The sequence below is a fragment of the Columba livia genome, chromosome 2, assembly GCF_036013475.1.
Source record: "Columba livia isolate bColLiv1 breed racing homer chromosome 2, bColLiv1.pat.W.v2, whole genome shotgun sequence".
In the NCBI taxonomy this organism is placed as follows: domain Eukaryota; kingdom Metazoa; phylum Chordata; class Aves; order Columbiformes; family Columbidae; genus Columba; species Columba livia.
Genome location: NC_088603.1, coordinates 17978561 through 18000835, shown reverse-complemented (window position 1 = coordinate 18000835; position 22275 = coordinate 17978561). Strand labels below are relative to the sequence as shown.

Genomic DNA, 22275 nt, shown 5'->3' with positions numbered 1-22275 from the left:
CCATAATTTAATAGGATAATTATTGTTATTGTACTCAGCCCAGGAGTCAGTTTTCTGAGGTAAAAGAGGCAGGAGAAAGCGGAAGGGGAAGGCACCAGAGACGTTTACCACACAAACACAAAAGAATGCTCGCTGTCGACCCTGTAATACAGATGAAGGCAAGTGCCCAGCAAAATCAGGACTCTGCTAGAACTGTGCCATTTGCAGCCACCATTCTGACAGAGAACACCAGTCTCCTGAGTACACCTGCCTTGTGCAACCTGCTGACATGGCTTGATCTCTGTCAGTTGGTGTGGCCACGGAAGAGGCTGAGGCCGTTCACGTGTGAGTCAGTCTCTGGAGATGCAGGAGCTGCCGGGCTGGCGCAGGGGCTGCAGCACAGGCCCAGGACAACTTCAGACCCACATCAGTGGTGCACCTCATGAAGGGTTGTGCTTGCACACACATGGTCTGAGGTTGGTATGGAGCTGGAATAGTACATCAGCTGAATTGGTTATAAAGAGGTTTTCTCACTGGCACTAGTTTTAGAACATGTAGGGCTTTCAACGAGGAATAGATGATTCTGGTGGCAGAAATGTAGTGACACACATCAACTGGCTTACGCCACTGGGCACAGCGGGGTTTGTGATCAATTGAGCCCATGTTTCTGGCGGTAGGTTTGAGGGGTCACTGCTTGTTCCGCTTGGGCACAGGCAGCTGGTGAGCTACTGCTGTGCGGCTAAAGCCTCCTCCTTCCCCTCTGCAATTTTATTGGGCTTCTTTTCTCCACCGATCCTGACTCAGGATCTGAAAACCCAAGAGCAGGTCCCGCACACGCTGTTCCCACACGCCCGCACCCCGCTCCCCGCGCCGCCGCGCAGGCGCGCTGGCGGCACGGACGGGCCCTCCCCCGCCCGCTGTAAACAAACGCCGGGTGGCTCCGCTCCCGCGCTTGTGCGCATGCGCTAGGCGCAGGGCGGGGGTGTTTTTCCCCGTCTCCTCCCGCAGCTCGTGCACTTGAGGCGCATGCGCGGGCGTCGAGGGGGCGAGTGACACAGGGCGGCGCGGCGCGCAGGCGCAGGTGAGGCCGTCGTAGGCTGCGCAGGGAGCGTCGGTCGGGGTCGCGCCGGGCGCAGTGCCGGGATGGACGAGGACGTGCTGACTACCCTGAAGATCCTTATCATCGGCGAGAGCGGCGTCGGCAAGTCCAGGTGAGGGGGCGCCCGCCACCCCCAGCCTCTCCTGCCGCGACGCGGGGCAGTGGTCAGGCCTGGCCTAGGCCCCCGCGGCGCCGCGTTGGACACCCGGCCTCGGCGCGGCCTGCCCTGGGGAGGGCTGGGCCCCGCGCGGGGAGCGTCCTCGCTCCTTCTCGGCCAGCCCCCCTGCAGGAGAGGGCTGTCCCCGCGCGGGGCTGCCCGCGTCTCTCCCAGCCCTTCCCCAGACGCCGGCCCCGCGGCGGCGAGGGGAGAGCTGGTGTGTCTGCCTGAGGCGAACGGAGCCGTGCCGGCCTGTCCGGGGGGATCCGGGCCTTCCTGTGTCCTGTACAGCCTGTTGTCGTGTAAAGAGTAAAGTGCCTGTACATCTCCATAGCGCTCTGGTGTTAAACTGCTCCATAATACGTACATATAGAGTCATAAGTGACCCAGCACTGGGTGTAGGGAGACGGGCACCTAAGGCAGGCCGTGAAGTAGTTCTACCACTGATCCTTTTGACTACACTCGTTCTTAAGTCCTTTCAGGTTGATTTGCCCCCTTCCTGCCACCCCCTGCCCTTTTCATGGCTTTTGTCGAAGCTACTTTTTTGTTATTTAGTTTTTTTTTTTTATTACTGTTTTTTTGTTAGTGCCATAGATTTTAGTAAAGCAAGTGAGATATAAATGCAGGAAAGTGCCACACTAGTCATGTAAGTTTTGATGGTTTTATGACAGTAATCTTAGTCTTCTACTATGACCTTAAATAGGTTTGGTTGTAACTAAAAATAGCTGCTCTTAAATAGCATCCTGATTCAACTGTCTCAAGCTACCACTAAAAACTGATGGGCTTTCTTTTAAATTATTCTTTGGTAAATAAAGCTCCCATTTTACTTGGGGGTTCTGGAGTAAGGAAAAAAAAAGTTGGTCTGTGGTTAACTTCAGAGTTGTCACCCAGAATTACTGAAGGAATTTCAGCAGTCAGTTTTTTGTCAATGCAGGACTGTGTCCGAATGCTAAAAAGGACTCGGCTGCTAAATTCACATGCAAAAAGAGAGGAGAAAAAAAACAGGGAGGGAAAAGACTAAAAAATCAATAGGGCTTTGTTTTGTTTCTGTGCCCTGGAAATGAATAGAAGCTGTCAGTCATAGCAAACAGCTGTCTGCCACATGGTAATATAGACTTGCCACAGATGCATAAGACTGGTGATTTTAAAAAACTGCATGCTGAGACTCTTTGTCTCTTTCCTAAATATTTACATTTGACACAAGTACTGTGGCATTATGGGCACTTCTTTGAGGGACCCTGCTACTGTAGTGTGATGTGCTGGTAAATCTTAGTTGTAGCTGTTCTATTGGTAGCAAAGGATAGGGGAACGTGTGTTTTTGGAAGTCTTTATGTGCAAAAAGGATACAAAATCATAAAACAATGGTGAGCTAATTCTGTTTTTAAACTCTGCATCTGTTTTTCTGATGGGTGTAGTCCTTACTGTTCTGTGTGCCAGTTCAAGGAGTTATTTCTGGCGTGAAAAGCTGACTTGGAATTTTCTTCTCAAGCTTACAGAAATACTATGTGAGGCAATATAAAACCAAAACAGTCTTTTGTACTGAATTCTGGGAGAACGAAAATAGAATAAGATAGAAGCAAAGTGCTTTGAGAAGTAGACCATGTGACTGTTCATGCAACCGATTTGACAACTTGTGTGGTACTTTGTTTTCAGAGATATACTTAGTCATAGATGCAGAGAAGAGGGCTGGGCTCTTCTAGCAGAGCATGCCTACTGTATTCTTTGCATGTTCTTTTTTTTTTTGTTTTTTGTAGGAGAGAAACTGTGGAAAAATGAGATGTATTTTTATTTAGCTATGTGATCTTGCTGTTACTTTCAGACTTGTAATTTATAGGCTCCTGGCAAGCTATGGGTATGCTGCAATAATAGTAACTCTTATTTTTCTTCCCTCCCTATCAGCCTTCTGCTGCGGTTCACAGATGACACATTTGACCCGGAACTTGCAGCAACAATTGGTAAGTATGTGCTGATTCTACCTGAGAAAAATTTATACCAACTTGAGTACAAAATTCTAGTTTGTTCAGACTTGCCTAACCGGTTGTGAAATTTAAACATCTTCTTCTCTGTAAGAAAAGAACTATGTGGATGCAGTTTTAGCATGTAGTGCTCATTGGTGTAAAGCATTGCCTGGTCTGTAGTTGTCCCCTTTATACAAAAATATATCTGTAGCTAGGAAAACAGATAAAAATGTCACCCTTCGCCATGAAGATGGAAATCATTGCTACAGGCAGTGAAAAGTGCTAGTGGAACAATCTGCTGCTCACTGTTTGCAGGCATTTCAGGCTAAAAGTGAAATGTAAGATCTACTGTTATGTCTCTTAACAATTTATCTGTGCAAGATAGCTGTCAAGTTTTTTGAATAGTAATATTGCTGTCCAGAACTTGCGTTCTTTGTGATATGATACTTGGTAGCTGTCTTAAGAAGACTTAAGACCCACTTTAATAGGGGATGTTAGCTCTTGCAACTCCTGACAATACTAGCGTGTCCTGGGCTCTGTGTGGTTTCTGCTTTTGCTCTATAGGGAGGAAATTACAATGTGGCTTTTTCTCTTCTACTGAGTAATCAGTCCATTGGCAGCTAGACTCCTGAGAAAAATCAAAGAGAGCCAAGAATCCAGAGCTGCTGGCAAAAAAAGCAGTGATGTGTCATTGCTATGTTGGTGTGATATGCACCAACAGTGAAGTCAGTTGTGCTGGAGGACAGTGAACCAGAATGCAGGATATACTACCTAGAGGGTTGTCGAAGGGGAAGCAAAATGAAACTTCTAAGCATGTGATGCAGCTCTGTGCCAAATTAATAACTGAAGTAATGGGAAATAGAGATGACTTTTCCACACAGCGCATTTTAGAATTCTGGTTAAGGACTTGTATCCGTTGTTGTTTTTTTTTTTTTAAGTTCAGCTGTTGGTAAACAAAGCCACCTCTGTGTAATTGGTTATTTTTCAGTCATGTTAATAACATACAGGAGTACTGTTCAATGCAAAGCATTGAGCAGCTGAGGGGAGGAATGTGGCCTATTTTTGTTAATTCTATTTCTTGTAAAAAAACAAACTTGTACAAATAACCCTACCTCAGTTAATGAGGGAGGAAAGGGTAGCAGGAATGAAATATATCAGGCGGTGAAGATGGCACTGTGTATACTTCAAGTCACATAACTTTCTTGATATGTCTACCATGTGGGCCAGTAAATCAGTGCAGATTAGGTACTTTAGATTTCATGACATTTTAGATACCAACAGACTAGTTCAGTCTTAGTGTGGGCAACTTGATTGTGGTGTGGTGTTTATTTTTTTTCATTCAGCTGTTCCTATCTAATAATATTTACCAATGTCAGAAACTGACAGCAGTGCACTATTTGGCAAACTAAGGAATTATTTCCTGAAGTCATTCTTCCTCTTTTGGATTTGTCAAAATGCGTAACAGCATGTGTCGTAGCTTAATTGTTGGCTGTTAAATAGCAACAACTCAAGGTTTACTACTGTCAGATCCTACCCTCCTATGTTTCGTATGTGTAAAAAAAGGAATAATAGTATGAACATTACTTTGAATAGAGTTTGAGATCTGAAACAAATATGTAAATCCAGAATAAAAATTATATTTGGCAGAAAAAGGAAGTTTCTGGAGGCTGAACAAATGCTGGCCTAGATCAGCCTGGCTGTTAGACCTCTCTAGCTGACATTTGTAGTAGGGTTGTGCAGTAGAGCTACTGTGACCCCTCCTATGGAAGTCCGATAGCATGGTATGTGAAGCCTGTTCTCCTTGTGTTCTTGAGTCTAACTCATTCACTGCGCTCCATCACATGGATCTTATCAGACTATATATTCCCCAGTATTTTTTGTTGTTCTTGCTACTAATACTTGTCTTTACTTGCTTGCTCTTTGTATGAGAGGTACTAGATAGGTGTTCAGTGCAATCTGTATTTCATAAGTGAAACAATGGATTGCGCACATCTCACATCTCTTTTTAGTTTCTTAATTTACTTGCATCTCTCATGCAGAATTTAAAGCATTATCTTTTAATTTTAAGCAAACAGCAAGGCAAACATAAAGGTATATATTCACTTTCTGTTAAATGAAAACTGCAGAACTATGCAGGGACAAGATACTGGATCTGTTTACTGGATGGGAGAAGGATACTGTGGCTTTAAAATACACCTACTATGTTTGTCCTAAGGAAAAAGTGTTTTCCTTCTTGAAACTACTATTACATACTTTTGGCTTGTTACGTAAAGTATGTCATCAACTTGTAATATCCAGAGTTACAGGTTTTGATGTCAGAAGAATGGATAGAAGAATGCACTGTGAGCTGTTGGGCATCCTGGCTGAGCAATGGTGATTTTTACAGTTTAGGGAAAGAAATACGCAATTACAGTGGAAGAAGATGTTCTGTTAGTCTAAAGGTTACTGCTCAGTGCTGAAAATTTGGCAGGACAAGATGTTCTTTAGAATCAATTTGAGTCAACTTGCTAGCGTAGCAGTCTTCGGTGAACTAGGTAAAGTTCTAAGAACAGGTGTTTAAAACAAAGTTAATAATGATTGCTCTGTGAATGTAACTCTTGAATAATGTACCATCCTTGTGCATGGCACAGAGCATTATATTACTGCTGTGTTAGGGACTCATAGTCCCTGAAAACACTGAGTTCAGTTGCTGCAAAAGTTAATTTACTTTGACAAAATTTTGCTTGAAATAAAGGGTATAGGCTTTGTCCAGTGTAGAGTGTAGTCTGAAAATCACTTGACGCTTCAGGGAATACTAGTGAGCTGAAGCTGTGAAATAGTTGAATAAAAATTTTGTGTGTGTGTATTTGTTTAAATAAAGCTCTTAAACCTCAGTTGTAGTGAAGTTGTAAATCTGCTTGCAACGTGCAGTTTCTTATATACCCTCTGTGGCTTTGTAAGTTGAATGTATTGTGGCAGCTATTTGAGCTTGTTTGTAACCTGCAGGTCGTTGGAAATAAAGTCCAGCACACTTATCATGAGGCCCTACTTAAACATTTTGTGTTAGAATAGTTGAAAGAGAAATTCTTATTCTTGTAGTAAGTATGATGACTGTCATTTTAAGTCAAAGTGCAAAACGTTTGCTGTTAACCTTGAAAGTTGTTCATATAAAGGTATCAACTTTCCACATTGCTACATCATTGCAGGGCTTCTGCCTGGTGGGGAGTGGGAGTCATTCCAAAATAATTTAAACCTGCTTCCAGTTACTTGCGATTGGTAACCGAATGATTAAACTGCAGTAAAATGGATCATAACTGTACCCAGCATTTCAAATTGATGTGTGTTGCTGTATACTTTAAATTTGCACAGTCATTAAGATCTTGTCCTCCTTGGCTTGAGTTTTATGCAGGTTGTTCTTGGGAAAGTGATAGGTTGCTAGTTCCTGTATATTGGGGGGGGAAAAAAAAAAAAAAAATTGTCAGATGTTGAGGGAGAGGAAGAACTGTTATCAACAGCAGAACTGTTACCATATTGTCAAGTTTTTTTCTTGGTCGCTGAGCATGGTATCAGTGAGTCCCTGAGTTTGTCAGAATCCTGTAAGAGATATGCTGCATGTTCAAATCATCCAAAGCTTGACATGTTAGAGGAATTACTGACATCTAAAGTTATTTCTCACAGGATATCGACTGTGTAGTAGATGAGTGTCTCTGTCAGTTTATCTTTGCATAACCACCTTGACAGGACTTGGTAAGATTGGGATAGGGAAACAAACAGAACAATTAGCTACTTGGATGCAGATTCCTTCTCTATTTTGAAAGCATATTGTTCTTCAAGACCACTGATGTACTCAAGAAGAACACATGTGAGTAGTGAATAGAAAGTTAATGTATTTGAATTATAAACTTCAATATTTGTTCTGGAATATGTGCATCAATACAGGAAATGTAGTATATGCCTCACCGTAAAATATTTTCAGGCCCTTAACCTTTTGCAAAAGCCCTGCAGGGACAAAACCTTGAGTTTTGAGAGTAAGTTTCATAAACAGCCAATGAAACTCACTCTTCTGCTCCTGCCAAAACCCAACGTGTTTTCTGAGTTTGATTTTTTTTTTTTTTTTTTCTTTCCTCTTTGCTTTCTCTTTCAAAAATAGCTGTAGTATGTTTGAAGAACTAAAATATTTTTCCTCCTCTAGGTGTGGACTTCAAGGTGAAAACTATTTCAGTTGATGGAAACAAAACTAAACTGGCAATATGGGTAAGTCTTGCCTAAATTCTTAGTGTATTGCTTTGCTTTAGGAATAGTGATAGTTGTATAATGTACAGTTTGTATAGAATCCTTCTTGATATGAAGGTGATTTGGAGGAGCAGGAGGTTAATATTGAACCATTCAGAAGGTGGAATGAACTGTGTGACCAATGGCTAATGGAGCAATTCTGTTGTCTGTGAGCTGCTTCTGCAGCACTGATTCCAGGTCTCGTTGGGGTAGGAGTAGAGAAAAGGAGAAATAAAATGACACTAAATCAATCAGACTTTAAAACTGTGATTTGGGCCATTACTAATTTTATTTTTGTTTTAATGTGTAATTCATTGTTTAACTGCTGAAGTTAGCCCTTGCCAATCTGAGACTTCCCTGCATGTGTTTTTCTTGTATGTACTTGACAGGTTTTTAAAAGGGTGCAGTTAACCTGAATGTTTTAGACAAAATCCAGAAATGTATTAATAGGTTAAGAATTATTGTTGTATGCTCAATTTATGCTGAAATGTTACCTCTCAAAACAGTTTTTAGCCTAAAAAACTTCATAGCCCTCATACAAAGAGACTTTCATAGGCTTGAGGTTAGTGTTATTTGTAGCAGATGCAGCTGAAGGAAGGACAGGCAGTGTTTGTAATCTTAGCCTTAGTGTTCAACATCTACTCTAGTTAAAAGCAGAACTCTTAAATTCATGGCAAGCGAGGAAGGAAAAGGTAGTACTTCCAAGCTCTTTTTTAAAACATCCTGCAAAACAGCCTGCAAACTTGTGACCTGAAGCACCTTTTGAATATTCAGGCTCAATTGTGACTTCTTGTAGCAAGCAGGAATAAAACCTTGTTTCTCATATAAGAAAGATACCTGACCTTTACTTCCTTGGGAAGCAATAGTGAAACACTAAATATATATACTTCTGTTGCTTTGATGGTGTTACATATCTCAACAAACAAACAGGACTTATGTCTTAGTGTGACAACAGTAATAATTGCTAAAATAAATGGATTTGACAAGGAAAATAACTGCAGCAGCTATAGGAGGAGAACCAGACTGATAACAGAACAATGAGTGATCATGGGTTGGAAAAATGTTACATAGGATTACCTTAGCATTTATATTCATTCATATTGGTGAAGGTGAATAAATAATTCTGAGGTAAAATGGAAACAAAAACTTTAGAAGGGTGTATTGTGACAAAAACAGTTTGAAATGTGTGGGATTGACTGAGTGGCTTGTAGAATGTTGGAAAGTCCAGTTGAGCTGTCCAGGTTCTTTGGTAGGGAATTGTTTTGAATCCACAGTGTTTCATGTGTTGCTTCTAACCTGGGGTGACTCGGATGAAGTTATTTAAATATTCTATGTATAAATTCTGGAATAAGTGTGCGCTATAACTTGATTTCTGATAAGAAAACAGCGTTTTAAAATTTAGGTTTTTTGCAGAGCTGTTGACACTTTAAATTTGAGGATGTAAATTCAACTGTACTTAAAACCAGAAAAGCCTCTGAATTATTTCTGTTTCTGCTCTCTCATAGCAAGTTAAATGCATTTACCCTGGCACTGAATCAAATTTAATTGGACCAAGGTGATTGAAGTGAAGGAACTAGTTCTGTTGCCATGGGTTTTATGCTTGTTACAAAATCTTAGTGTTGCAGCTATACTTTTTTCTTGCCAGTTGCTGCTGTACTAGCTGCAGAACAAATGCTTCAGCAGAAATGGCTATCTTACTGCTGTATTTTCCAGCTCTTCACTACACCTAACAGGTTAAAGGTATTTCATGGGGCAGACTACATAAAATCTCAAAGTTAATGTGCAGTGAAACAGTAGGATATAAACTCAGTTAATCTGGTAGTTGAGTACACTTTGAATCTTATTTTGTGTGTTTGTTAGAAGCAGAATACCAGAGAGCTAAACTAGATTCTGTTCAACTTCTGAATAATGGAACTTTCTGAATGGCTTTTTAGGATACTGCAGGTCAGGAGCGGTTCAGAACATTAACACCCAGTTACTACAGAGGTGCACAAGGTGTTATTCTAGGTAAGTGTAGCTTTGTGTGCAATTTTGAAGAAGTTTGTGATTTTCTTGTGCATTGGAGTTACACAAACTCATATAACCTTTCTGTAATATCTAATTGATATTAAAAATCATTGTATCCATGTTGAACAACTCTAATATTAAAAGGATCTTGAATTTGTTGTATTCTGGCCTCTTCTGATGTAGTCAGTCTCACCAGCCTGAGAACCACTGATTTATTTATTTATTTATTTATTTAGGTATGAGATTAAAAGCTACTGCTATTTGAAGAGATAGGGTGGAGCTGTCCCTGTGCTGCCAGTTTGCCTTTTATTTATTACTTTTGGGTTTTGCCTGTGCTCACTAAGCCCAGAGTCAAAAGATTTTTCTCTTCTCAGTGTATTCCTTCTGTATCAGCTTTCTCTGTTACTTCCTTCCTCACCCTTAATTTGGTTAGCTCCTCACTTCTAGCAGTGCAGAAGCAGCACGTCAGAGCTCAGTGCTTAGTTAACAGGTTTCCATATATGAAAGAAAAGCAAGAGAGACTTCACTGCGAAGTTGCAATTATGGGTTTTGCCCTGGGTTTCTCCTACACAGAGCAGACTGATACTTTTTCAAGTGATTCTGACTGTGTAACATCTCATCAGTACGGAGACACAAACAGAAAAAAAATCCCAACCGGACTCCTCAGAGTGTACATTAATTTAATTAGTAAAAAGGAGAATTATAGTCTCTAGCCTGGGAACTAGGAGGTCTCAAAATAAAATAGTCTGAGAGTAGCAGGTGACTGAATCTTAGAGTTGCTCTGTGTTAGTATAATATCAGTGATTTGAGCTGGTGGATGTTCAAGTCTTTCTTCTCATTATTATCTTACTGTAGCAAGTAAATTGGAATCCTTGGGACTCCTTCAGTTTTCTAATTCAAAAAGTCATAATTTTTGCTCCTTTCGTAACACAAGCTGCATTTCTTGTAAAAAATATTGTGGAAATAATATTACTAATGTCTTTCAGTTTATGATGTCACGAGAAGAGATACTTTTGCCAAGCTGGATAACTGGTTAAATGAACTGGAAACATACTGCACAAGAAATGACATAGTGAAAATGTTAGTTGGAAACAAGATTGATAAGGTAAACTGAATTTAACTGCAGTAAGTAATCTGTTGGTGTATTTTGCTAACAATGCATATTAATGCTATGTCTTATTATAGGAAAACCGTGAAGTTGACAGAAATGAAGGTCTCAAATTTGCAAGAAAACATTCCATGTTGTTCATAGGTATGTTATAGAAATTTGCAGGGTTGTTACTTGATTTTTGTTACATAATGAAAAGTTCCACTTCTGTAGGCCTGATTAGTCTTTATACATGTAATTCAATTAATGATATTCCTCAGCTGCGGTAGGTACAAAGATAATAGGTATTCACATATTTTTTAAAATTGTCCCTAAATATGTCCAGGTATCTGTTTTAACTGTGTATGAGTATACTGAAATGCCTAAGGATTAAGGGTGGAATACAGACTCTACTGTAGTCTTACAAAACCTGTTTTAGGTTTCAAGTTTTGTTTGGTTTCTTTTCCTAGCCAATTTGCTAAATTAATAACAGAAGCAAAATGAAAGAGGTACTAGTGGCCAGCTTTCAGCATAGCAAAAGTGCTGGTACTTGACAGAAATCTGTGTTAGAACTGGGATGTACAAATAAGCAGGAATATAATTACCTTAGAAGTGGTGGGTGGGAGTGAATGATTACATAATAATGACTGCAGCAAATATGTTGGTCTCATCTTGCTGCAAAATGAGATGGGTCTTGTAGATGAAGTCTCGTGATGATAAATTGGGTGGTGAAATGATTGTTTATGTATAAGTTTATTACATGTTTCATTTAAGAATCATCCTGCTTTATAGGATGAGTCCAGTAGCAAAGCAGTTCATTGACATGTCCTGTGCTTAGACATATGTTCCCATCTCTGACTAATGGCGTGCCATTGTGTGGTACCTTACTGTGTTTGGTTTTGGCTTCAGTGTGAGATGTGGAAAAAGAAGTTCAAAATTGAGGCACAAGATCTTAAATGCATGGAAGATTAAAAGAAACTTAAAACTTAAACTATAAATATATATATATATACATGCTGCATGTGCTAAGTATCTGCATGGCTGTGTAGAAGAGCAGTGCCAGCCTCAGTGGGACTGAACAGTTTCAGATGGTATCTGTTACTCTCATAATACACCCTGTGAGCAGATTTCTTGGGCTTAGCCCAAGTAATGCTCCTGAGTGGAATTACCTGGAATTCTGCTAACTGCAGAAGAAATGAAATCCCTGATAACTTTTAATCAGATGAGTTGTGTCATGATCCAGAAGTGTACCATATGGATCCTTGCTTCTTACAGTATGTTGGTACTGCAGTTTTTACTAATGTACCGAACTGAAATACAGAACAACTACCAGCTTTATCAGACATCTGTAGTAGAACCCTTCTTTCTTCCTGCCGAAGTGCTTTCCATAGAAAAACAAGGCTAAGCTATAGTTGTCTCCAGATATTCAAGTTATGTTCAACTTGGAAGCTCTTCTGTTAAGAGTCTCTCGAGGTGCTGCCTCATGTGGTGACAGAATTCTACATACCTGCTAATTTTGACTCCACTGTGTTGTTGCAGAATATATTGTAGAATATATTGTAGAAGTTGGAAGTCTAGTTTGTAAGTTGAGACTTAACCGAAAGAGAAATGTTACTAGAAGCTATGCTAACACTTGACTTCTTGTGTCCCTTCTCCAGAGGCAAGTGCAAAAACATGCGATGGTGTACAGTGTGCCTTTGAAGAACTTGTTGAAAAGATCATTCAGACTCCTGGACTGTGGGAGAGTGAGAGCCAAAACAGAGGTGTAAAGTTATCAAACAGGGACGATGGACATGGAGGAGGAGGAGCATGTGGTGGATATTGTTCTATGTTATAAACTTTGGGAAGCTTATTCTTTGCATATTTAAACAGATAATGACATCTTTCTGTATATAAATTCATTAAATGCTATTTTTAGGGACCTTGCAGTTTGCACAATTTGTTTTGTATCATGGCAGTGAACACTGGTAGGAAAAATGTTGTGCAGCTTTCCCAGTTTGAAAATGTTATGGTAAGCATGCCCAATTTGCAATCTTTGGGTTTTTATAAGTAGCATTCAATAATGTGCAAGAACAAATGCACTAAAAATTTTATGACTGTAGACATTCATCATGTAACTATTCTAAACAAATCCATCTAACAAAAATACATTACTGCATTGTCTGCTCTTTGTCTTCTTTTTAAATACTCTTGAAATTATAGAACTATATAGTGTGCACAGATCTTGAAAACAGTGTGAGCTGTAAATGTTACATTTCATCTCTTCTAGTAAATGCTTTTTTATGGCCCTAAAAACAATAAGATGGTACAGTTCTTAGACAAATCTGCTAAGTTTTTGTCTTCCAGCAGAGCTGTCTAAAATACAAGTTGGTCCAGGCCATAGTTGCTTCAGCACCTTCTTGAAGAGATGCTTTGAAAGCTTCCTTTGCAAAGCTGAGGGATGCCCTTTTTTCTTTTTAAACATCACTTCAGTTGATGGCTTAACTGGAGTTTTAATCCTGTGATATTTATATACTAAATTTGTGGTAGTCTTGCACTCTAGGTTTTTATGATGCAATCTACTCTGGACTTGCTGTAGAAAGTCTTCGTTTTTGGCAAGGAGTTTCAATGACATCTTTGTTCTTTCATTGTGAATAAATTTGCCACACTTTGGTACAGATGCCTCATTTTCCTAAATGTTTGTAATATATCTCAAACTATAGCTCACTGTGGCTGTGAAGATCTCTATCACGTCTGCTTTGTGCGACTACCTGTTCAGAAATAAAACTTCATGTCACAGACACTAAATGAGAAGCTATAGGGCTTCTTGATCTCTGTATGGATAAACACTATTGCAATGAGCATTCACTTGAATTTATTGTATCAAAGCCAATGGTTTGTTTCAGAAGACTTGTATAGACCAATAAATTTTTTTTCCACAGTATTCAACTTTTCTAACCTCTTCCTGTTGTAGAGTTGTATATTTTCTAAGGTCACTTCTTACAGACAAATTGTTTGTGAAGGACAAGGATGCTGTGGTTTGGGTTTTCTTTTTTGTTTTTTTTTGTTTGTTTTTTTTTTTTTTAATAATCACTATAGTGCAATTGATAACTGAACTATTGGGCGGTTTCTTGTAAATATAGTGAATGACAGTACCTTTTGTAACTGCAAGGTTTTGTGTAAATGTCAGCATACATGATCTGTATTTTGCAGCAGGTCTTGGCTGCTTCTGTTAAAATACACTTTATTCTTCACACAAACTTTGTTTTCTATTCTGTTTTACACTTGCTAGAAAACAATACCAACATTTGAAGACTTAACTGTGCTAATTGTTTTTACAAAATATTGTATCTGTAGTATTATTAATGTAGTAGGTTAATTTAAATATATGTAATATTAAACATGAACATATTGTATGAAGATGTTAGATTTGCGTTACTCTTCCATGCAGAATATATGGGCTCAGCAAATCCTGTTTCTTGGCATTGAGGTCAAAGGATTTCTGGTTTTTGTAGTCTAACAATAGAGGAAACTTGTAGGAGCATTAAAACTCTGAATAACTTAATTATTTTGGTAATATTGGGCAGGTATCATAATGCTGGCAGGTGCCTGTAATTAATTTCCATACCTCTTTTCCCCCTAGTTTGGGTGTATCCCTATGTTGGGAAGAAGTTTAATTTTCAATTTCTCACAAAAGTTCCTTTTATCACAGGACTTGGATTCATCTTTCATTCTGCCTTTGCGAGATCTGACAGCTCTTGTCAAAGGGAGGAACTGCAGGGTACTCTGAATAGTGGGTATTGTTCTGCAAAAGAAGCAAGTCACTTTCGCCTTCTTTCCCTGCAGAATGTTTCTGGGGACAGAGGAGCCTGAAAGAGCGTATTTAGTGAGACTGAGAGCCAGTTGACTTGCAACTAGCTTTTTCTGTCTTTGTCGTTTAGGCATATTTGGTTACATCCCTGAGGAATGGCTTTTCCTGGAGTCTCACGTCCTTTCCTCATTGCTCTGTCAAGAAGCTGTGTACTGGAGGACTGGATCACTGTCCTTCCAGTATTTGTTGGAGCAAATTTGCTTTGCTACTTTTTTTTAATTTTTTACTTCTCCTTCTCTCTTTTTTTTCAGGGGAGAGGTTGGGTGGGGGAACCTGCCCCTTCAAATAAGACTGGTTGTGTACTTTCAAAGTTGACTTTCCTCTTTGCAGGTCAGAGTTGTGTCACCGTTACCTCTAAGCGTACTCTCGCTGTTGTAGCTGTAAAGCAATCATATCTGAAGATACTGCAAGCTCTGTTGTAACCTCTGCTTAATGCTGACCTAAGCCTATGTCTATGTGCAATATTGAGCATTGCAGTTGGAGAAGTGTGCAGGAGAGATCCTCCAGTCTACCTCAGTAGGTAGCTGAAGGGTAATGGGGATAGCTGTTGTTTGCTCTTCATCGTGTGATGAGAATGTATCCATTTCTGTAGCAGATAGTTTTATTAGGAAATACTAAACCAGAATGAGATAAGTGAGAAGTCTTACATGATCATGAAAGATGGTGAAAATTGAAGTTGTTTCCATAGCCTTTACACTAGCATGGAACAGTACTACTAAGTGGTGGTGTGGCTTTGTCTTGGATTTTTTGGCAGTTTTAAAAAGGGAGGTGGGACAGGCTTCTGCTGGAGATTTCATGATTTTTTTAATTATTATTTTTTATTGCTAGTGGGGCTTTTATCCAAACTACAGCATCACTTTTCCTATTGTACTGCAATAATGAGATCAGCAGCTTGCTCAAATTAAGTCTTAACTAAATGAAAAACATGGGTTCAGTAAGTCCCTGAATAATACCAGTGACTGCCTCATCAACCTTGGCATGACTTCGGGAAGCAGCGGTGTTCTCACTGCCATCACATACCATGGTGCCAGCTGCTCTGTATGCTTTGTTTTGTTAGTTCCCTTGCTTGCCAGTGACCTGAGGATGTGTAGTGAACTACGGTAATCCTGCTGATCTTGCCCCTTAGCTTAGTGTAATAATTCTATGTTTAGAGGCTGAACTGGATGCATTTTTTTTCACACACCTGGGAAACTTGGGCAGCTTGTGATCTACACAGGTTACTGCTATTTAGCTATGGAGGTTTGATATAAATGTTCAAGGTGCTGCATGTAGCCCATATGTGCTATCTTGGGTTCTCAGGGTGCCAGAGGTCAGAGATCACATTTGCCTGAATTTGATTTGACTTAGATTTTTCTCCTGAGCAGTATCCTGGATCACAGAACGGTTGAGGTTGGAAGGGGCATCTGGAGGTCATCTGGTCCAACCTCCTTGCTCAAGTCAGGACACCTAGAGCTGGTTGCCTGGGACTGTGTCCAGATAGCTTTTGAATGTCTTCAAGGAGGTGAGACTCACATCCTCCCTGGGAAACCTGTTCCAGTGCTTGGTCACTGTCACAGTGGAAAAAGTGCCTCCTGATATTCAGATGAAACATTCTGTTTCATTCTGTGCCCATGGCCTTGGTCCTGTCACTTTGCACTACAGAGAAGAGCCTGGCTCCATGCTCTTTGCGCTCTCCCTTCAGGTATTTATATATATTGACAAGATACCCCCTGAGCCTTCTCCAGACTTCACAATTCCAGCCTTTCTGCATAGGCTGGATGCTCCGGTCCCTTAATCATCTTTCTGGCCCTTCTTTGGACTCGCTTCAGTATGTCCATGTCTCTCTTGTACTGTGGAGCCCAAAACTAGACACTGCACTCCAGATGTGCCCCCCCCAGTGCTGCAGAGAGTAGAAGGATCGCCTCCCTTCACCTGCTGGCAATGCCCCTCCTAACGCATCCCGGGAGACTGTTGGCTGCCAGGGTACTTTGCTGGTTTGTTTATTCTGGTGCCTACCAGAATACCCAGGTGTTTTTTGGCCAAGCTGCTTTCTGGTGGGGTAGGCCCCAGCATCTACTGGTGCGGGGGGTGGTTCATGTCCAGGGGCAGGACTTGGCACTCTCCCTTGTCGGACTTAATGAAGTTCCTTTTGGTCCTTAAAAGGGAGCTCGTCCCTGGGTGGGCTCGAACCACCAACCTTTCGGTTAACAGCCGAACGCGCTAACCGATTGCGCCACAGAGACTGATGTGCAGTATTTCATTTTTTTCAGAAGAGCTGAATTCCTGATTGTGTTTGATAACTGCTGATGGTGGTGCATCTATGTGTTGGACAGTGACAACTGGTACTGCTGACACCTTGCTGTGACAAACCTGATGTGTTATTGTGTCAGAATGCTGTAAGAGATGTGGGGAGAGGAAGAAATGCTATTAGCTCCTGTGTGGTGTGAAAATGAGATTCTTTTGATTTGAAGAAGTAGGTGTTCCTCCCTCCGTAGAGGAGGGCTTGGGGTCACGTCACTCTAGGCCATCTGCTGGGACTTCAAGGTGGGTTAGCAGTCCTGCTTCTCTAGCCAAAGCTATAGAAAGGCCCTGCAGTAGCCATGTGCTTTTTGTGCTCATGGGCATGGCCATAAGAAGTCCAAAAACCTGTGTGGCTGTAAATGTTAATGCAATTAAAGCAAAACACAGATAAACTTCAGAACATGGACTGAGAGACATCTGAGATGCTGACTGCAGAGCTTTCACTGTGTCTGGGAACTGGGGGTTGGAGATGATGTCCCTCTTGGGCAGGTCTTAATGAACAGTAAAGATTTCATGGTGAAACTTGTGGATTTGTGTTTTGAAGGTGCACTACCTCAGAGAAACCACTGTTAACTTCAGTTTGTAGCGGGCATATGTATTTTTCACTGTCCTTCACCAGCCAGGAAAAGGTGGGGCCTTTTACTCTGTATGCCCTTGTGTATTGATGGACACCAAAGGCTATGAAATACTGAGAAACATGACAGGAGCCGAGTTCTCTTCAGCTAGTGAATCTGTACCTGGTTATGTCTGGTTTCCTGACAGAAGAAAACTGTCTTTTAATACCTTAGCCTTTTTTGTTTGTTTGGTAAAGCAAATCCACCAAAAGCAAATACAACAAAATGTTTGCTTGAAAATGGTTGAACTGCTTTTAGGAAGGTTAATCTCTGCAAGGTTGTGCTTTTGAGTGCTGCTGACAATCTTGTTGGCAAATCCTCCTATAACTGAGCTGTATAAGCATTGGAAGATGTGTGGGTACTTGTTTTAGAATGAGCTTGAACAGTTTTCTTTTGGAGGGATTAGAACTGGTAGGAAGAGAAAAATGTACTTTCATTAGCAGCAGCAGATCACCTCTCCTAGTACAGAGTTCGACAGAGAGCAGCTTCCTTTCCCTTCCTCTAGTGCTTTAAGCTGTGCTCTAAGGGACCCTGCGCGTGTGCCTTGAAGATGTGGAGAAGGTCTGTCCCACAGCTTGTGCTGGGGTCTTGCTCCACCAGCTACTCCCTTGAGGAGATAACAGGGATGGTATTCGGCTCCTGTCTGGCCTGCACACCCTGGTGTCCTTCCAGTGGGATCACTGGCACAAGGCACAGGCTTCATCCCAGAGGGCGGCTGGGCTGTATGGACACAGGTGCTAAAATGCCCTCACAGGTAGCAGAGTTTAAATGTGGCCATAGGGAAGAGTCCAGAAAATTGCAGAGCCAACCCTGTACTCAGTACAGGACCTTATGGTTTTTAGTGAAGTGTTAATGGTCTTTCAGTTTCCAATGCAATCTGCTGGAGCACTGACAGCATTCAAGCTTTCGCAATTGTGTTTGAATTAACGAATTGTTGGTTTTCAAGACTGCAGGTGTTATTTATACAGGCCCTTTTGTAACTCACAGTGACTCAAAGCTTGTAGGAGAGGACTTACTAAATTAGCAGATCTGTTTGGAAGAGACGAGTGTTAAGGCGCAGAGGTCTTTTTTCAGGTCCACAAAATGGCTGCGATAATGCTGTTATCACAGCACGTTTCTGTTACTTGGTGTGAACCAAAAGACACAGCAGCACCCTTTTGTGTCAGGTCTGAATGCCTGTGCCTTCCTCTGTATATTTAGCAGTCCAGGTAGAAGGGTGGTGAGTGAGTAAGGGTGTAGAAGGCATCAATAACCTGTTAATGAGGTGCAGAAGCAGGAGGTAGTTCAGATACTGATGGCAGTCTGGCTGAATCAACACAGAGCTCAATAGCTGAATGTACTCCTCCAGAAAGCAGGCTGCTTCCTGGGTCTTCTCTGCTTTGGTGCCATAGGGAGCATATTTGGGAACGGACCTGCTCCAGCTGTGAGGTTTAACTGTCTGATATTGCTCCAAAGGCAGGAGCACCTTCCTACCACACTCCTGCTTTCTGGTAGGATTGCACGCTCGCTGGCAAATGGAATGAAGGAAACTTCTGTTGTTTCACAGGCAAACATGATGAAATATGATGGGCAGGCTTACAGAAAATCTATGGACTGAGCCAGCAGGTGAGTTTCACTCTGGAAATATCTGGGCTGCTTCTCTCCTCCCTTTGAACTGTAAGAAAAAGCCATATTTTAGTCTTGTAATTTCCTTTTGCCTGGAGAGGAGAAGCAAACTGTGTGACGCTGAAACAATCAGAATGATGTGCAATGAAGTTTCTCCTGTAAGTTGCAGCTAGAGACCAGTGACACCTGGAGGACTGCAATGATGCCCTTCCTTTCTCTTGTGATCCTCAAAATATGAGTAGCAGTCTCCTGAGCTTAGTGGAAATGATTTGCTACATATTTCACAGTAGTAGTGAGAAGCAATAAAGTCCTTGAAATGCATTTGCTGTGCCCTCCAGAGAAATCAAAATTATTTGACAGTAAACAGATTGGAACATTTTATTGTACTAGATTCAAGTCTGAATACATCCTTTGTTTGCAGACTTAGTCTGGGAAAACAGAGCAGGAAAGGGCTTTAAGACACCACAGTAGTCTTTCTCTCTACCCTGCAAAACAATCAAGTACACTCAAACCATTCATGTATTTAAAATATTCTTACAAGAAACCAAACAAAGATTTTATTGCCTCCGCAGACAACCTTTTTCAGTGTTTTTGGAACCTTAGTAATGGAAAGCTTGTCCTTCTGTTTAATCTTTATTTCCTTTGCTGTAATGAGAACATGCTTCCTTAGCTGGGGGTTCTACTGAAACCTGTATTTGCCAGGTGATGCCTGTGTGCCTAATGGAACCAAGCTGAAGATTGTTTCATTTATGATGTGTAAAATAAAGAAGCAGTTGCATTTCCTGCTGGACAGGAAGGCTGCTCATTGTAAAGTGATGCCTTTTCAATTTTTTTTTCCCTTTTTCAGTAATACAGTATGGAACTAGTAATGAAATCCCTCTCTGAGCCTGTACCTCTTTTTTTAATGTATCAGTGTCTGTGGAAGTGAACCATATCAAAAAGCTTAAATGTAGTAATAGACTTAGCTCTCAGTGTGGCTCTGAGGAAAGCAGCTTAAGTGCTCTGTGTCTCTATTTGTGTACAGGAAAACACCTCTGAGCCTTTCCTTGTTCACTAAAACCCGGGTTTTTAGTTTAATGATCCTGTGGTAGTCTACATATGTCAGAATGTCTGCTTGGAGTTTTGCCTCCTAGACGAGTGCTAAAAAGCTGTGGTGTTTCAAGTAGCTGCTCCTGAGCTGAGACAAATCCTTGGGGGTGATCAGCCCCCGCTGTGCCTGGCTGCAGCGGCACGAGTCAAGTCAGCGGACCTGGAAACACATGAAAACAAATGCTGAAGACCCCCTAATTTTTCTGGCAGATAGTGTTTGAGTGTGTTTTTCTGTCTCTAGGTAAATAATACAATTGAGTGTTGTTTCAGTAATTTAAAATCACGTTCTTTCATTTGCTCTATGCTTATTCTTCTCTCTTGACTCAGGCCAGTGTTTGATGGCTCTGTGCACTTTCCTGCTCTGTTAAGCACTGGCAGCACTGTGTGCTTGAAATCTCTTAGAGCGACTGCTATTAATGTGTTAGTGACCACGTGTAAGTGATTAACGTTAGTGTGGTTTCCTTATACTTGGTGGAGAGTTCTAGATCTGATGTTATTTTAGCAATAAAAGGAGATTAGATTGGAAATATTTTAGGGATGTTCAATCTTACAGGCATGGCTGAAATTGGAAAGGAAAAAAATTATATGGTGCTGAGACAGCAGCATAGTTTAGTGGTAGCTTATCCTGAAGCATAACACGATATTTTGCAATTACTTGCAAACACTGCCCACATTGCTAGAGGGGTTACTTCGATATCTCTAATGGAGTAACTATTAAATAAAGCAGTTGCCATCTATTAGCAAGGGGTTATGTATCTTCTGAGTGTTTCACTGCTCGAAACATGCTCTAGAAACGTGCATTGTGTTGAAGGAGTGTCATGTCTCCTCCTGCAGTTCCCATCCTGCGCTGCTGGAGCTGTTGGTGATAGAGCTCTGCAGTTTGACCGACACCTGTAGCGGGGGCAAAGTCTCCTGCATCTACCCTTGCAGGTAGCATACACTTTATTTCCATTGATCCCTAGGTATATTTACAGCATAACTGATGTGGGGAAGTAAGGCAGCAAATTAGGAGGTGGCAGGGAAATAAAAATGTAGGCCTGTGAATATTAAAGAGAGAATTGGCTCCTTTCTGCCTCCCCAAGCCTCAAAATGCCTGCAAGACAGATTGACAGAAAGGTCCATCTTTAGGACTATGCTGTTGATCAAGTGCATGTGTGCATTGTTTGAAAAATGATACCCAATTCTTTGTAAAATAACTTTAAAATGTGAGCGTTTGTGTTTTCGTGCTCTGTAACCCCTGCCTCCCCTGCAGGCTCTCCTGTAGGCTTTGCAAGGGTTAGAGGAGTTTGCCACCAAGCACAACTCTTTCCTCCAGAGCTTTTATCTTTAAAGTGACCTATTGAAAAATTCCTTCTTTGCCCCCACGCAACTGATTTTTATGAAGTCCTGTCGAATCTCCTAATCCTGTTTTGGTCTTTTGGTGCAATTTAGTTTATCCCAAAACCCAGCTCTCCAAATTTGCCAAAGAAAACACCAGGCACTGTAGAAAGGCCATTTGAAACGCAGCTGTTTGGAGGAGCCATTCAGGAAAGTAAAAAAGTAAAAGAAATAAAAGCACAAAAGGCAGTTTGATTTTCATATCTTCAGTACATATTTTTTAAAAGGTCTTTTTTTAATGCTCTGATTAGAGACTAAGTGGACCCTTGAAACCACAATTTCTTTCCTTACTGAAATTTTATATCTCTCAGTTAATAAGGGGCCATGAAAGTGCTGGAATTTTTATTTAAAGGCCAATGTGAACATTATAATAAGATATTTGCAGGCATAACTAAGAAATGCTGCTAAATGAGACTCTGCAAGCTGATATGAAAGAAGGCAGTCTGTTTGCCTTGGGTACCTGTGGCTATCTATTACCAGGGCATGTGAACTCTCTGCAATCATAAGCCCTCTGCAGTGCTTTGAGATGGGCTCCCTGAGTCACTGCAAGATGGGTCTTGATTTCTGTGGAAGCATTTAGGTAGCAAATTCCCTTTGGGTATGTGGGCACAGATTATTTGTGAAAAATCCCACAAGGAGACAGAAACCCACAGCTTGAACTAGCATGCCTGAGTTCCCAGCTCATGTTCTTCACCCCAACCATTTCTTTCCCCATAGTACAGAAGTCATACCTTGCTTGTAGTAGTTCAGTGATCCTATCTATAAGCTTTGCTTAGGTGCACTGGGAGTATGGGGAAATAGAGGTTATGGCCTGACCCAGGAGCCAGGTTGCTGTAGCCCTATGGCTTTGGGTGAGAGAGAGAGGACACCGTTATACTTCCTCTGGATTAGAGCTGATTTCAGTTATGATTTTGCTCTTGGA

General features: G+C 41.1%; 1 protein-coding gene and 1 non-coding gene across 2 annotated transcripts; one reads left to right on the top strand and one right to left on the bottom strand.

Moving 5' to 3' along the window:
• Positions 1-992: 992 nt before the first annotated feature.
• RAB18 (RAB18, member RAS oncogene family) lies at positions 993-13937 on the top strand. The gene is made up of 7 exons (XM_065050681.1): positions 993-1190; positions 3135-3190; positions 7365-7426; positions 9379-9451; positions 10438-10556; positions 10637-10703; positions 12197-13937. The coding sequence occupies exons 1-7, from the start codon at positions 1123-1125 to the stop codon at positions 12373-12375; spliced, it is 624 nt and encodes a 207-aa protein (XP_064906753.1). The 5' UTR covers positions 993-1122; the 3' UTR covers positions 12376-13937.
• Positions 13938-16536: 2599 nt separating this feature from the next.
• On the bottom strand, positions 16537-16610 carry TRNAN-GUU (transfer RNA asparagine (anticodon GUU)). The gene has a single exon. It is a non-coding gene; the product is annotated as a tRNA-Asn (tRNA).
• Positions 16611-22275: the final 5665 nt, after the last annotated feature.

Coding starts and splice junctions, on each gene's coding strand:
- RAB18 (XM_065050681.1), top strand. CDS start 1,123: ATGGACGAGGACGTGCTGACTACCCTGAAGATCCTTATCATCGGCGAG. Junction 1,191..3,134: donor AGCGGCGTCGGCAAGTCCAG/GTGAGGGGGCGC, acceptor CCTCCCTATCAG/CCTTCTGCTGCGGTTCACAG. Junction 7,427..9,378: donor AAACTAAACTGGCAATATGG/GTAAGTCTTGCC, acceptor ATGGCTTTTTAG/GATACTGCAGGTCAGGAGCG.